Source organism: Theropithecus gelada, chromosome 11 (genome assembly GCF_003255815.1).
Source record: "Theropithecus gelada isolate Dixy chromosome 11, Tgel_1.0, whole genome shotgun sequence".
Taxonomy (NCBI): Eukaryota; Metazoa; Chordata; class Mammalia; order Primates; family Cercopithecidae; genus Theropithecus; species Theropithecus gelada.
In genome coordinates this window covers 116,702,163-116,720,062 of record NC_037679.1, presented here as the reverse complement: position 1 = coordinate 116,720,062, position 17,900 = coordinate 116,702,163, and the positions used below count along the sequence as shown (strand labels likewise).

Below are 17,900 nucleotides of genomic sequence, written 5' to 3'. Positions count from 1 at the left end.
GTCTAACCGGTTGTCTAGCTTCACGTCCTGTTTCTATGGATTGTTTGTAACCAGTTTTTGCTGCAACTGTTACTGCTGATTAATATCTTGCTAATCGTAGGTTATGAAAAGACCGTGTTTCTGTTTTAAGGCTCTGTTAGAAATTACTGATGCACACACTATATTATAAATTCTTATCTCTGTATATTGTACTTCTGCATACAGATGTTATGTTAAAGAATTACTTCATCCCCATGTGACCATCTCACCTAATAATCAAATGACCCTAAATCCCTCACTAACCTACCCCCCTCTCACTAAACTTAATAATAAATGCTGGTATATCCAGTGCATTGGCGGCACCGTGGGACCAGAAGGTGGTGACCCCCTGGAAACAGCTTTCACTATGTTGTGTGGGTCTATTATTTCTCCACCTGCTGATCTGCCTGAGAGCAAAGAAAGAGCCCTGTTGCATTGTGGGCTGCTGGCCAGATCCCACAATACTTTTTAATGTTTATAAAACTAAAACTAAACCAAAAAAAAAAAAAAAACCTAGAATTTAGAATTAGAATTTAAAGAATCACTCCACATATACACTTATATACTAACTTTGGAAAGTCTTGTTTGCAGATATTCACAAGGCAAACTTCAAAAATAAGTTGAAGTAACAAAATTTATGAATACACTGTAGTTAGAACTCAACTTTATTGTTACAACCAATTTTTATTTACAGAATATAAATCTCTTCAAAAAGATACATTCCTTCATTTAATCAATGGTAAAAAGCCTTATTAACAGAAATAAAGCCTAAACATCACTTATATTTGAACTGAAAGACAAACAGCTTCATTAAAAGTTTATGAACACATAGTGAAAATGTATTTTTACTTAACCAGTTACATGAATGAGGCTGTTTTTAATTTTCTTCACTGCCAACCTCATTTTAACCACAGAACAAATTTTACTTAAATTAACAGTAGTAAAAATGTAAAACTTAAATTTTAAACATGAAAATATGAAACAAAACCACAGGAAGTATCTTCATTACCAAACAGATTAACAAATTCTTAGACACTCAGATATTTTCTGAGGCATATCAAAACACCTACATCAAAAGTTGCATTCATTTAAGAGGTATCAATACATTGTCAGTGCTGAGACTATTTGTAGCACTTACATTATATACAAAGCAGCATTATACTACTATGCTTCACATTTGATAAACACGAATTTAAGCTTTATGCCACAATTTCCCAATTCAACATACAGCTAATGCAATGACAGTTACTCAATTTCATTCTTTTTCTTCTGAAACTGAATAAGGAAATTATCATTTAAGCACATGGAAAAATGGCCATGTCTTTTTCCTTTTAATAACAGTATATTTTAAAACTCAAATACTTCATATCGTGGAGATTTGACCTAGCTGTACAAAGGCTCCTAAATACAGTACAGTCAAAAAGTTTCCTCTTTGCAGACTCAATTTATAGCCAATTTAGTACAGATAAATACCGGAAACTACTTCAGATTATTGGACAATAAGAATTTCAGTGTGTCACCACCTGTAATTAAGTAGCAGCACACCACAACCATAGCAAGTAAACACTAATCTTCTCCACTGCCTTTTTGGGGTCTTTTCCAGTCCCCAGTGGTATCCAGGGATACCACTGGGTTTCAACTTATCTCTGAAGGTTCCTTTATTATGAGTTTTGAAACTTAACTAATGCATCACCTATAATTCTGTCGGCCAGTTTTTTTCTTACCATTCACTAATTACTTTCAAATACAATATGTAATGTTTTCAAATTTTTATAAACACAGGTGTTGTACTAAAATGATTAATGGCATTTGAAATACCACAAATTGGTAAGGTGTAAACCAAAACAATGGGATTAAGAGTATTTTAGAAAGAAATTTTTTGATAACTAGAAAAGCTATAGGATTCACAATGAATACAGATACAATATTTTTAACCCTGCCCTTTTATTACATCAGTAGTATAGTAAGTGCATAAAGTATAGAAGAGAAATAAAATTTCAGGAGAGAAACCTACAAAAAACTTGAAGTTTGATGCGTCAAACACAAAAGAGTTTACAGTTCCCATAAGCACTATCGTAATTTTTTCCTATCCAAATAATTCAGGTCTTCATTCCATTTCAAATTGTAATCCAGAAATGAAGATTTTCAGTGTAAAAAACTGTTCAGAAAAATCTAATTCATTATGTAATACATCTTATTAATTTCAGTCTTCAAGTATTCAAGTAATGCATACCCAAGTATTTTCTGTTACAGCAACACATTTACAGACTAAGCCTCAAACATGGGGAAAAATTCATTTAAAATAATTGATACACTTTTCTGTCCAACGACATCAAACCCAAGACATGACACTGGAATCACACAAGTGATATATAAAAGTTAAAAATTTTAAAATAAGGTGGTTCAATATAACTAACAATGTCTTCTTTTCAAAACAAACTGATAACAGGTTAATACGTAACTAAATTCCCAGTAAAAGGATATTCTGGAATCTAATGGACTAAAGAAAAAGCAGAGCAAATCAATTTTGAAAAATGAAGCTGCTTTACCACATACTTAAAATTATTTTTCCTCTGTGCATAATAATTACTAGCATTTGTTTTCTGCATAAAGTAGCACAAGTTGCTGTCAACAAGTTTGCTAGCATAAAGCATCGTAACTTTGTCTATCAACTGAATGACTGATTGATTAAAAGCTTAAGTCTGTATCACTTTGGAATGTTTATTAAAAGCAATTTAAAGCAGAAAATCGAAATGACAGTATTTTCACTTATATTATGAAGACAAGAATTCGTAAAATGGTACAGAAGGCTTCTGTGTAATGTAAAAAAGAAATAACTATATAATTTTAAAAGTGGAGGGTTCTAACTTTTAATTGAGAGTGTTTGGGGGAAACTTTTTTCTTTAAATCTGGAAGCTGTAGTAACATATATTTATGAAGTTAAATATTTTTAGTTCGGCAAAAATGGAAACAGTTGTCATTACAAGATTACTTATGTCTTTTCTGTCTTTTATGATCCTATCAGGATCAACTTTAAATTTAAAGAAGTCATTTGAGATATGCTTAAGTTGAAGTAAAGACTTATTATTTGTCTTGTTTCTGTATATATGGAACTTAGATTCACATTGGGATATATAAAATTTTAAGGTTTTTTTGTAGAAAAAAAATTAACAACCCTAAAAATAGGAAATTATTAAATTACATTTTTAATTTCCTTTAGCTTGGAATCATGAGTCAAAGAATGGAGCTCTATTCATATAACAGTGTACAAATTCACTGCTTCCAGGAATCTAACCTCACAAAACCTAACGGCTAACTAAAAAATAAAGAAAAGTCTTATTAAGCATTGAGAGGCTAAATAAATAAGTACTGACATTAACCAAAGCCGACAAACCCTATTTCCAGTTCCTGTGATCTCACTGTGCAGCCACAACTGTTGGCTATTTTTAGTCTACAACCAACAAGCTGAATCATTTCCTTACAGAAAAATTTCTACAAAAGGGAAGAGAATGCAAAACAATACACAATGCAAGATACAATTCACACTAATTTACAAATTTTTATTTACATTATTTTATATACATTCCAGGCAGACCTACTTGATGAGTTTTGTGCTCATATTGATCTCAGATGATCATGTGTACTGTATGATGTACTACCACATCTCTTTTGATTTCCAGAATATGGTGGTAGCATGGGGTTAGGAGGAAAAGAAATCACTGGTCAGGTGAGATCATACAAGTATGAAGGGGAAATAATGAAAAAATTTGTGGAATTTTGCTTGTTAAAGCATCCAGGCCACTATGGTCTATTGACTAACATTGAATATACATGAATGCCACTTCTTACAGCCATTTTCATATTTACAAAATGAGCTTACTACTAGTTGAGTTATTAGGTAAGGCATTCAAGTTCCTTAGCTTAACATAAAAAGGCAACAGACATCTCAGCACACCACAGGACAAATTTTAGAGGGATGATTTTAGAGCACTTTGAGATTTACCCTTCTTTAGAATCCCTTAAGTGGTTGATATAAAAGAGAAGCAATTCTGAACCCTATTACTAGCCTGCACCACGATCCCAAAAACCTACACAGGAAGTAGGAGCATCACAACACCCAAAATCTAGCCAGAGTGGGGAAAATAGATTAAGTATCTTATTTTGTTCCCAAGATCCACTGTATATTCCCAGAACTAAAGTGAGAGACTTTATTCCTGGTTACATTTACTTCCCTATAAATCTCTCCAAAAAACTTATAATAGTGTGACAGCTAGTAGCTATGCACAGTCTATCAGCAATGGCTCAGTGAATCTCTATTCAAAATAGTTTGAAGTAAGACTATGGAGTAAGGTAGAAAAATTATCTTCTCTCCTCCCACAGTTCTACAAGATATATACTGTTGCACTTTAGAAGGCAGAAAGCAAAAAAAAAAAAACAAAAAAAACCCAAAAAAACCAAAAAAAACAAGAGTATTACACATTCTTTATCTGTTTTATGAAAATGTTCCAACCATAGACAAAAATTCCACCAAAAACAATTTTTCAAGTTCACACTAACATTATAAAAAGCTACTAGTTGTTTAATTGGTTCCATTCACTTAATCAACTAGGCAAAGTTCTATTGATCTTACAGTAATATGGTTTGTAAAAACAAAAGTGAACATTTATAACATTGGGGAGGTAGAAACCAAATCTGGTCTAACACTGTTATAGATACAAACATATTTTAAGATTCTATTTATGTAACTAGAATTTACCATTTAAAATGGCCTGTGTTTCTATTTACTTTATTAGCTTTAAAAATCTTGAGATAATCCAAGTATTTTAAAGCATTTGTCTGAGAATATTAAGTCATTTGGAATACATCAGACTCCTCAGAAGATTTCTCAGAGGATAAATTTGTAGTTGCATATTTTGAATATGCAGATCCAGTAAGCCAACTTTGTACATGGGCACTTATGTGACCGAAGTGCAAAGCTTGTCAGACTAATTTTCTAAGTAAAGTTAACCATGACTGCCCAACTACAACAGCAGACTTCAAAACCTGAAGCCTATTTATCTATCTGAAAGATCTAACTTCTTTCCATATAATAATTACCTCCTTCTTACCACCAAACTAAATTAAAAATACAGTTAAACAAAAACAAGAGAAATAAACAAAAACCCTCCTGCCATGACTATTTCTGCTTAATTCACATTTTGTCATCTGTCAGATTTTAAGTGTACAAGATCAATGCCCTAAGTGTTCCTTATTTAATTATATAACTGCCTCAACATATAACGCTGAACTTACATGTATCAAGTAATCATTTGCTATCACTCTAAAAACATAGAACCAGACTAAAACATGAAACTAAAATGTAAGGAACGAAACATGAAACTAAAACATGAAACTGAAATGCAAGGAATGACTCTGGATAGGTAAAAAGTAATTAACCTAAACAATATTTTCTTATTTCCACATATGATAAACTTTGTATGTTTGTTTTAAAAATTAGCAATACTACTGACTAATAATCAAAAACATAAAGCATCTCTAAAAGTAAAAGAAAATTTTTAGTTAGAAAGAATTTGATACTGTAAAATTTTCAAAACTGAAAATAGTAACTTGATCATATTTAGCATTTGAAAACATTATTTAATACAGATTTTGGTAACATTAACTCATACTTATTCCAAGATTATATGGTAAATATTTATATTTATACTGCCAGACTACATAGAGAAATGGGGATTTAATTCTAAGTTATATTACCCCAAAAAGAAATACTTTCTAATATTGAATTCAACAAGATGTACCACCAACAGAGACAGTGAATGTATTTCACCTTCCTAAACAGATAATTTTATATGAAAATCCTAAACTATCTACATCAGTCAATGACTGGCATTTCAAGAGAAAATGATTCATTTTACTTACAATGCATCAAGATAAAAGGGTTACATTGAACAACTAGAATGTTTACTGAAATTAATATTAAAGTAAAACTGAAAACAATTTATCTGGGACATTTTCATTGCTTACACTCAACAAACATGAAACAGAGAAAAACAGTCACAGAATCCTGTTAAGTTTATAATAAATAATTCACATACAACATAGGTTAAATTATCAAAGAAATGCTTAAACTGACATCTTTATACCTTTTGCAGATTTAACACATTTCTAATCCACCACATACTAAGAGCAGTAGGTATATTTCTTGACATCATTCAGTCTATTTAAAAAATAGATTGATTGTTTAGAGGCATAATTTATAAAGCAAGATAACCAAATTAAATAACAGAATTTTAACTAATATTGGCTTTTTGGGATTTCTTAAGAAAAGATTCACAAGCATTGCTCAGCTACTAGAGAATAATTAAATCTCTTCTTTACTCAGGCACTTTTAATGCAGTAACCTCAGGCTTCATTTTAAAGTACTGGTTAAAACGAACAATTGCATACCTAGTGAGAAAAAGAGAACAACAAAAAAATTAGTGAAAGCTGAAAAACTTGGTTCTCCCCTTATTTCCACTCAGTCCTCTCTAAGCTGGTTTTTTTAAAGTTTAAGATTTTCAAAGGACATATTTTTAGTTTACTGCACCACCTACTGGACACTTTTCTAATCCTGTGAGCACTTAACAGCTTATAGCAATTTCTTCACAGACCAATTACTAAATGTATGGAACTTTTATAATTGATTGCAAATAACTACAATATTCCCTGTGAATTCTAAATGTTAATCCAAACAAAAGCAGAGACCAATGTAATCCATATAATAAAATTTAACTCACCCAAGGAAATCAAACTCAATAGTGGAGTATTTGGCTTGAATCAAAGCCCACAATCCCCAAAAGAAATGAGAAGCCTTAAAAGAAGGAAAGAAAAATCAAAAATTATGATAATGAATTTCTCTGTAAAACACATATGAATTGCTAATTCTATCCTCTAAATCAACTCCATGCACCACTTTCTTGCTGTTCTTTTTATATACAGTGTCTAAAACCTAGATCATATTGAAGTCTACACCTGCTAGATGGCTACAGATCACTTTCGTCAACACCAAAGGAGGTTATGGTAAATTACAATCACCTGAAAAATAGAGGTCAGTTCCTGTGACCTGCTTTTTTATAAAGCAAAGTTCACTATCAGCACTGATAGATGTTAGTGTTTTTAATGGTTATAATTGCTAACAGGCTTACACATTATATCAAAGGCCTTTGTTTCTTGACATAAAAATATAAGCACAAAAGAAAACCCAAATCTCACAAGCAATAAATATATTTAAATGTAAAAAATGTTCTAGGGGTGAAAAACATCTGAAAATTATCTTATTGGCTTAATTCTGCATAACAGACTACAACATAAAGTAACACAACTTATGTCAGGAAAAATAGGGGCTTTGGACTTACAGGGAAATTTAGTATGTAATCAGTAACTATAAAATAATTATGTGTGCTTTACAATCTATTTTCAGTTGAACATGGTAATATTTTAAAATTTGAACAAGATTTTACTTCCCAAGAAATACTATATTCTAACTAGAAATTCTAAGTAGAAAAAGTATTAAAGACAAGGTTTTTGTTTCAGCTAAATTCATTATAGCAACAGTAACAAAGGGGCTCTAACAAAAAAGTACTCAACAGCCGTGACCTTGATATTTTTAAATACCAAGGTCAAGCAGCACAGTGTATCAAAAAGAATTCTTAATTTGAATTACAAGATGTAGAGGTTCCAGTCCAGGCTCTATCTCTGAGTACCTTTGCAACCTTTAATAAGTCACAAATTTTAGTGTCAGATCTATCATTTACGAAATGGGAATATCAGCCATTCTGTATTCTACATAGGATTGTTTTAAAGACTAAAGGAAATAATATATGTAAAAAACAAATTTTCAACCTAAAGATCTCTATTTAAAAAGCACACTGCACTTTGGTTTTGGCTTCCCCAAAAAATATCACTAACTATCCAGCTCTTCAGGAGGCTGGTGATCACTAGAGCCCAGGAGTTCAAGGCTGCAGTGAGGAGCACGCCACTGCACTCGAGCCTGGGCAACAGAGTGAGACCCTATCTCTTAAAAAAAAAAAAAAAAAAAAAAAAAGAACAAGAATATAATTTCTTATCCGATACAGGGATAGAAAAGAATAAACAATGTAGCAAAGACTAAACAAGTAAAGTCACTTGCACATGAAGCATAATAGTTAAAAAAAAAAAAAGCTGGGCTCTGGTGTGTGGCTTTAAGCACCAAACACGGTGCCTTTATTTCCTCATCTGTAAAATGTAGGTCATAATAGTGCCTATACCTGGCATATAACAAATATTCAATAGGATGCTAGCTATTCTTACTATATGAAACCAGAATGATTAAAAATGATAAAGATTTTCAAAAATGGTCTTCTATCTAAAAAAGTATATCGGGTATTGCCGGGCGCGGTGGCTCAAGCCTGTAATCCCAGCACTTTGGGAGGCCGAGACAGGCGGATCACGAGGTCAGGAGATCGAGACCATCCTGGCTAACACAGTGAAACCCCGTCTCTACTAAAAATACAAAAACTTAGCCGGGCGAGGTGGCGGGCGCCTGTAGTCCCAGCTACTCGGGAGGCTGAGGCAGGAGAATGGCGTAAACCCGGGAGGCGGAGCTTGCAGTGAGCTGAGATCCGGCCACTGCACTCCAGCCTGGGTGACAGAGCGAGACTCCGTCTCAAAAAAAAAAAAAAAAAAAAAAGTATATCGGGTATTGAGAAATGAAGTTACGAAATTAGAGGACTTTCTTCTTTTCAAAGTCTACGTCAGAGGTTCTTAAAGTGGTTGATGAATCCATGGGAGGTTTCAGAGGCCCAAAATTACTTTCATAACTACACTGATATGTTACTTGCCTTTTTGACTATGTTAACGTTTGCACCAATGGTTCAAAAGCAGTGGAGGGTGAAGCTACTGTTACCTTAAGTCAAGGCAGTCGTAGCAAATCACACTAGTATAACAGTTTTATTCTTCACCATCACACAATAACAGTAAAAAGCCACTAAAGAATGTCCTTTGTGAAACCATTAAAACTATTAATTTTATTAAATCTCTACCCTGAAATACATGCTCTAGTATTCTGTGGGAGGAAATAGGCAGTACATATAAAGCATGTCTACTGCATATCCAAAGTACAATGGTTGTCTCAGGAAAAACACTTAGGTAACTGACTTTTGAGTTGAATTTGCACATTTTTAATGCAACACCATTTTTACTTGAAAAAAAATGACTAATATACAAACTAGAGTTATCAAACTAGAGTTATCAGACTTGGGTATTTGGCAGACATTTTCCCAACTATAAAAAAGATAACTTGTCATTTCAGTGAAAATAACTGACAGTATTTGTTGCCAATGATAAAATTCAAGTTTTCACCCTAAAATTAGAACATGAGAAAAGTTGTATGTGATTCTGTGAGCTTAACAGCTTCTCAATATAGTACTGAAAGTTTTTCTGATGACACTGGTGGTGATATCAACACATGTGATCTTTAGCTATCTTATAATGAGATGTGTCAACATTTGGAAGATCTATACAACTTAATGAATCAATTATTTTCCAAATAACTAATAAGCTAAAATTACCAAATCACATACAGGTAAAAGAATCATTCAATCTGCAAGATAAACCAGTAGATCTTAATGTAATGCAGTAAAAAGTTAATTGATATGTTCAGATTATTCACAGCAACTAACCTTTAAGAAACTATCACTTGTTGAGTTTTGGTCTAGTATCAAAAAAGAATATCCACAATTATCTGAAAAGGCAAAATACTGCTCTTTTCCAGCATGCATGTGTGAAACTTTTTTTCGTATACTTGAAATGAAACAATCCATCACAAAAGATGTAATGCAGAAGCAGATACGGGAATCCCGCTGTATTCTATTAAACCAGACATTAAAGAAATTTGCAGAAGTGTAAAATAATGCCATTCTTCTCACTAAATTGTTTTTTGTTTTGAAAAATAGTTATTCTATTTATGGTATTTATGTTAATGTAATGAGTTTATTTTAAATATATATATATATACACACACACTTAAATGTTTGAATTTTGACTTCTAATATGGTAAATACTGCCAATTAATTCACAAAGACAAAAGCTTGTAGAGGTCTTCAAAAAAATTTTAAGTGTGTAGAGGTCCTAAGATTGAAAACTTTGAGAACCACTAGTCTAAATCGCCTTGCATATTTTACGTTGATATAAAATCACCTATAGATGGTATCCTAATCTCTTCTTCCTACTAAATTTATGTAGTGGAAAAGACTGAGAAATCAAGAATCATTCTGCATTTTAAAAACATACCAACTTAGCTCTTCTCACCATTGTCAAGCAGAGATGGTAACTATATTTCTCAATTAGTTTTTATTCATATACTTAAATAAATTAAATGATTCTACACTAAAGAAGCATTATCCATAAAACCTCACTGAAATCTCATTTGTGTAGGCAACCATTTTTATAGGGGGAAAAGTGATAAATTAATATATAACAGTGGATTCTAAATCGATGAGAAGCAAAGGCAGAAAACAGCCCATTGGTCATTTGCATCCCCCCAAAATATAAGTACACCCCAAAAAATAATAAATTCTGTAACTATACTATTTCTTTTACATTTGGAGGTTATGGATATGTAAGTCTCTCTGTTAAAAGGTATTTTAATTTCTAGACTACTCACCCCTGTTGCAAAGAAATATTCAAAGCTTTATATGGTAAGTAAATAACTAAAATAAATCCCAAGTGTGCATATAATGGGGAAAAAAGAAAAAAAGAAAAACTCCTCAAAGTCATTATGTATACTCTGTTTGGTTTTATAATGCATATACCTACTTTTGTTTGCCACCATCTCAACATTAAACAATCAATGACAAGTGAAGTCTTATAATCTTCAGAAGTCTGTATCATGGCCTGAGCACTAAACATTTACTAACCATTTGTAATATTTCAAAACACGTATACCCTGATCTTATTATTCGGACCTGCTTTTCTTTTTATCAAAGCAGCTTCATAAACTATCTGAGGAGGAAACAGCACTTAAGACACATCCATAAGGAATAAGAGAAATCTGTAAAGGGATGCAGGGAAAGAAATCTGTAAAGGCATTCCAGGTAGAAGGAATAAGCTTCTAAGTACACAGACATGAAACATCATGGAGTATGTTGGCACAAAATGACTCTGCTAGGGCTGATGTAGGAGGTGTGAAGTAGTGGGAAATAAGAGTTTGCAGATGCTGTCATTTGGATTTCATTCTGTAGGTCACAGGGAGCCATAAAATAGAAAAGTGACACAATCTAATTGACAAATTAAATTCTAATTACTAGAAAGGATCACTTTCTTAATAAACAGGATAAATTAAAGACAGGAAAAACAACAACAACAACAAAAAACTGAAGGCAAAGAGACCAGCAAAGGCTAATGTTAGTAAAAGATTAAGTTCTCAATCAAAAGTCAAAAATAAAGGGAGAAGGGGATGAAATCAAGAACATTTTAGGAACCAAGAACAGAACTTGGAAGGGGTAGACCCAAATCAGAACACTAGGGAATACTACTAACATGTAAGAGGGCTGGGAGAAGAGGAGGAAAGAGGAGCCAGATTAAGAGACTGAGCAAGACAGTACAAAAAGAGAATTTGTCACACGGCTTTAAAATGATGTATTCCCCCTCCCTGCAAGAATATGGCCAGGTGAGGTGGCTCACACCTGTAATCCCAACACTCGGGAAGGCCAAGGTGGGTGGATCATTTGAGGTCAGGAGTTCAAGACCAGCCTGGCTGACATGGTGAAACTCCGTCTCTACCAAAAACACAAAAATTAGCCGGGTGTACCAGCAAACGCCTATAATCCCACCTACTGAGGCCAGAGAACTGCTTGAACCCAGGAGGCAGAGGTTGCAGTGAGCCCAGATTGCGCCACTGCACTCGAGGCTGGGCGATAGAGACTCCATACTGGAGGGGATATGAGAACTATCAGATCCTGTATGTAAGAAAATGCAACTACTCCCACACCCTAGGAGAATGCGAAGTCTTATCAGGCCCTATGATGGTTAATATTAGGTGTCAACTTGATTGGATTGAGGGATGCCTAGTTGGCTGGTAAAGTATTGTTTCTGGGTGTGTCTGTCAGGGTGTTGCCAGAGGAGACTGACATTTGAATCTGTGGACTGGGAGAGGAAGACCCACCCTCAATGTGGGCTGGCATCATCCAATCGGCTGCCAGCCTGGCAAAAACAAAGCAGCAGAAGAAAGTCGGATAACTTTGCTTGCTGGGTTTTCTGGCTTCCTTCTTTTACCCCATGTTGGATGCTTCCTCCTGCTCCTCCTGCCCTTGGACATCAGAATCCAAGTTCTTTGGCATTTGGACACTTGGACTTAGGCCAGTGGTTTGCCAGGGGGCTCTTGGGCCTTTGGCCACAGACTGAAGGCAGCATGGTCAGCTTTTCTGGTTTTGAGGCTTTCAAACTTGTACTGAGCCACTACTGGCTTCTTTCTTCCTCAGCATGCAGACAGCCTATTGTGAGACTTCACCTTGTGATCATGTGAGCCAATTCTCCCTAACAAACTTCCTTTCACATATACATGTATCCTATTAGCTCTGTCCCTCTGGAGAACGCTAATACAAATTCCATATGTGAGTGCTTGGGGTGAACTCCTTCTCCTCTTTGGAATGTTACATTATACTTTCTCAGAACCCATGTGAGAATTGACCTCAACTAGTGGACTTCAAAATGCATATAAACATAACAATTTGACACTCTGAATACTTAGTCTGTGACAGGCTGCACTCTGTCAGCTACTTCTCCAAAAGCAGAGTTCAGGCCTCTATAGGCCTTGGAGCTCTGAAGTCTCATCATGACAACACTAACACTACCTTCTTGCGTCCAGGAACTTCAGGTGTCTTCAAGGATCTTTCCTATGTTGGTCAAGCCCAAGAAACTAATCGTAAAAAGGTACAGCTCAATCCTCTCCTGCTTTCATCCTAATTGGACTAGACCTTTAATAATTTGGAACTCACTCATTATATAGTTAATGTACCTCATCTATTGAGTATATTCCCTGTGAGATTTGTTGAGGTTGTTCCTCCTCTCTTTAAGCATTGTGAACCTAAGGGGAAAAAATTATCTTTGTATGGCAATAAAGTGTTTAATTCATGAAACTAGACTTTGATAATTTCCTTGTTTTCATCATATATAAAACTATCACAAAGTCAACGAGAGAACACTTTTTAAATCAATGGTAAATACTGCCAAATGCTACTGACAGATCAAGGAAGGTAAGGACTGAAAAATTTACATTGGACTTAGCGATTATGTCATGATTGGTAAGCCTTACCTGATTTTCTTTTTATAGTAGCGAGGGAAAAGGCAGATTGCAGTGTCTGAGAAATGCATGAAGGACAAGGGAGTAAGATTGAGGGTTTCCTTTTATTTCACATTGCAATCACAATTATTGATTCCTTCAAATGCTTGAGATGTGACAGGCACATACTCAATAAACAGTGGGAGGAAATTAAGAGTTGGTAAAAGAAGAAGGTAAATGGCTAGCTAAAAAGAAGCTACAGAAAGTCTTGAAAAAGAAAAGAAGGTATGTCAAAAGAAGGTAGTAACAGAGGCCCTGATGCAAGAAAGTTGTGACATCCCAGAAGGGCAGGAAAATCACACAACAGACGATCAGCAGAATTCTGATAAAATAAGAACAGGAATCGAAACAAAAACTGTCTTGATAAATAAAGGGCTTTTCAAAATCTCCTTAAGCTGAGAAGCAACTTCAGCAAAGTCTCAGGAGAAAAAAAATCAATTTACAAAAATCACAAGCATTCCTATACACCGATAATAGACAAATAGAGAGCCAAATCCTAAGTGAACTCCCATTCACAATTGCTGCAAAGAGAATTAAATACCCAGGAATACAACATACAAGGGATGTGAAGGACCTCTTCAAGGAGAACTACAAACCACTGCTCAAGGAAATAAAAGAGGACACAAACAAATGGAAAAACATTCCATGCTCATGGATAGGAAGAATCAATATCATGAAAATGGCAATATTGCCCACAGTAATTTATAGATTCAATGCTATCCCCATCAAGCTTCCATTGCATTTCTTCACAGAATTAGAGAAAACTACTTTAAATTTCATATGAAGTCAAAAAAGACCCTGAATAGCCAAGACAATCCTAAGCAAAAAGAACAAAGCTGGAGGCATCATGCTACCTGACTTCAAACTATACCACAAGGCTACAGTAACCAAAACAGCATGGTACTGCTACCAAAACAGATAAATAGATCAATGGAATGGAACAGAACCGAGGCCTCAGAAATAACACCACACATCTACAACCATCTTATCTTTGACAAACCTGAGAAAAACAAGCAATGGGGGAAAAATTCCCTATTTAATAAATGGTGTTGGGAAAACTGGCTAGCCTTATGCAGAAAACTGAAACTGGACCCCTTCCTTACACCTTATACAAAAATTAACTCAAGACGGATTAAAGACTTAAATGTAAGACCTAAAACCATAAAAACTCTAGAAGAAAACCTAGACAATACCATTCAGGACATAGGCATGGGCAAAGACTTCATGACGACAAACACCAAAAGCAATGGCAACAAAAGCCAAAATAGACAAATGGGATCTAATTAAACTAAAGAGCTTCTGCATAGCAAAAGAAACTATCATCAGAGTGAATAGGCAACCTACAAAACAGGAGAAAATTTTTGCAATCTATCCATCTGACAAAGGGCTAATATCCAGAATTTACGAAAAAATTAACCAAATTTACAAGCAAAAAACAAATAACCCCATTAAAAAGTGGGCAAAGCATATGAACAGACACTTCTCAAAAGAAGATATTTATGCAGTCAACAAACATGAAAAAAAAGCTCATCATCACTAGTCATTAGAGAAATGCAAGTCAAAACCACAATGAGACAGATACCATCTCACCCCAGTTAGAATGGTAATCATTAAAAAGTCAGGACACAACAGATGCTGGAGAGGATGTGGAGAAACAGAAATGCTTTTACACTCTTGGTGGGAGTGTAAATTAGTTCAACTATTGTGGAAGACAGTGTGGTGATTCCTCAAGGATCCAGAACCAGAAATACCAATTGACCCAGCAATCCCATTACTGAGTATATACCCAAAGGATTATAAATCATACTACTATAAAGACATATGCACACATATGTTTACTGAGGCACTATTCACAAAAGCAAAGACTTGGAACCAACCCAAATGCCCATCAATGATAGACTGGATAAAGAAAATGTGGCACACATATACCATGGAATACTATGCAGCCATCAAAAAGGATGAGTTCATGTATTTTGCAGGGACATGGATGAACCTGGAAACCATCATTCTCAGCAAACTAACACAGGAACAGAAAACCAAACACCACATGTTCTCACTCATAAGTGGGAGTTGAATAATGAGAACACATGGACACAGGGAGGGGAACATCACACACCAGAGCCTGCTGGGGGTAGGGGGCTGGGGGAGGAATAGCATTAGGAGAAATACCTAATGTAGATGACGGGTTGATGGGTGCAGTAAACCACCATGGCACACGTACACCTATGTAACAAACCTGCACATTCTGCACATGTACCCCAGAACTTGAAGTATAATAATAAAAAAAATTGAAAAAAAATTGAAATAAATAAATAAATAAAGGGCCTTTAATGTTTCTTAATGAGGAAGAACTGGGAATTGGTATCAGAATCTCAGAGTATAATACTTACTATATGCCCTTATGGAAAAACTAAGTATATGCAAATTCAAAGGATATGTTCAATTATTCAGAAATGTTATTAAAAAGATACTGAAGTTTTATGTCTCTATCAATTGTCCTTTATCTTTTTTCAATCAGACCTTCTACTGAATGCATGACATTTATTAATATATCTGTTGTACATTTCATGAAGATATTCTTTTCATTTTAAATCAGAGTAAGTTTCCTTCTAATTCCAATTTACTAATAATTTTACACCGAAATGGGTGTTATGGCTAGGCATAGGGCTCATGCTTGTAGTCCCAATACTTTGGGAGTCTGAGGCTGGAGGACTGCTTGAGGTCAGGAGTTCAAGACCAGCCTAAGCAACAGAGCAACACCTTGTCTCTCCAAAAAGTTTAAAAAATCAGCCAGACATGGTGGTGTGCACCTATAGTCCTAGCTACTTGAAAGGCTGAGTTGGGAGGATCCCTTGTGCTCAGGAGTTTGAGGTTGCAGTGAACTATGACCATACCACTGCATTCCAGCCTGGGTGACAAATACCTTGTATCCAATAAAAAATAGGCGAGGCATGGTGGCTCATGCCTGTAATCCCAGCACTTTGGGAGGCTGAGCCGGGGAAAATCACTCAGGCCCAGGAGTTCAAGACCAGCCTACGCAATATAGAGAGACCTCATCTCCACAAAAAAACTAAAAAATTAGCCAGGTATGGTGGCCCTTGCTACTCGGAAGGCTCAAGTGGGAGGATTGCTTAAGTCCGGGAGGTTGAGGCTGCAATGACCTGTGATCACATCACTATACTCCAGGCCTGGATGATAGAACAAAGACTGTCTCAAAATAAAAATAAAAGTAAGTAAATATAAAAATAAAATCAATTTTAAAAGAAATGACTGTCAAATTTTACCAGTAAAAGAGTTATTCTGTACATCTTATTTGGCCTTCTAAACTATAAACATTTTGAAAGAATGCATTTTTTAAAATTCTTCCAATCCACCTGACCTAGAATAACAATAAGTACTTAGTATCTGATTAATGAATCAGAAGTACAGGTATTTTTCAATGCCATGTACAGATACAGTCACAGTATCCCCCCAAAATGTTAAATGTCATCAAAAGTTTGCAAGGATATCCAAATCAGCTTTCTAACAGCAAGTAGTGGGACTGATGACTAAGAATTGATGAGCTATGTGTACTTTACATGGAAATTAACTAATTCAATGAATAAATGGAATATTAGGTTTATTCTGAAGCTCATTAAGTAACCTAAAGAGAAAGAAAGGCCTACATTCTCTAAGATCATGCTTAAATACAATAAATAGAAACAGCAGACATCCTAGGACCAGCTGTAGAGCATGTCATTAATTGACCCAGTAATTGTACCAAAAATAGATATAAGAACAGCAGGTAAAGCAACATTTCAGGACACTCTCTTACTTCAGATGTATTCTGAGTAACTCTGGTCATATGGTACTTTTAAGACTATAAAAATGGTATACTTGTATACCACTAGGGTCTATCTGTACAGACAACATAACAAATATTTCCCGTGTCAACTGTACAAAATTATATTAAAACTGAAAAGCAGCAGCTAAAATAGCTTTGGCTTATTATCCCATTTAATAATCTAACACCTTAGTTGAAAGACCATTCTAATGTATCATACTGTTCTCAAAAGATAATTTAATGAGCTAATTTTTAAAATATAAATGCACGTAAAGAGAAGTAGGTCTTAATAATGAAGCTTTAAGACACCAATAAAGCTGGAAATAACTGCTTCTCAAATAAAGGTCAAGAAGACAAAACACTGGATAAGTCATAAAAAACATAATCCTACTGGTTCTTCCAACCTACTTTTATCACATAAGATCTAACTATAAAATGTGTTGTGGAAAAGCTCCTTTCCTGTAAAATCTGACTTTGATGTAAAGAAAGGAATAGACTAAGAAATTGTTTTATGCATCAATCTTAACCCTAATAAGAATCCACTCATTAAACAAATAATTACTGAGTACCTACCATATGGCCAGGCATTGTACTAGAGGATAGGGATATAGTAGGAAATGAAACAAAATTGTCTTAAAAGCAATGCAATGGGGTAATGCATACTGTAAATGGTCATATATTTTCACTATTTTGAACAAAAAT

At 34.6% G+C, this 17,900-nt stretch overlaps 1 protein-coding gene across 1 annotated transcript in view; it reads right to left on the bottom strand.

Moving 5' to 3' along the window:
- Positions 1-665: 665 nt before the first annotated feature.
- Positions 666-17,900, bottom strand: part of ETNK1 (ethanolamine kinase 1) — a 64,786-nt gene continuing 47,551 nt past the window's right edge. The window contains exons 7-8 of the mRNA XM_025401797.1: positions 6,795-6,868; positions 666-6,465 (exon numbers count right to left, since the gene is read on the bottom strand). Of these exons, the coding sequence (XP_025257582.1) occupies positions 6,393-6,465; positions 6,795-6,868 (147 nt within the window). The 3' untranslated portion in view covers positions 666-6,392. The remainder of the gene's footprint in view (positions 6,466-6,794; positions 6,869-17,900) is intronic.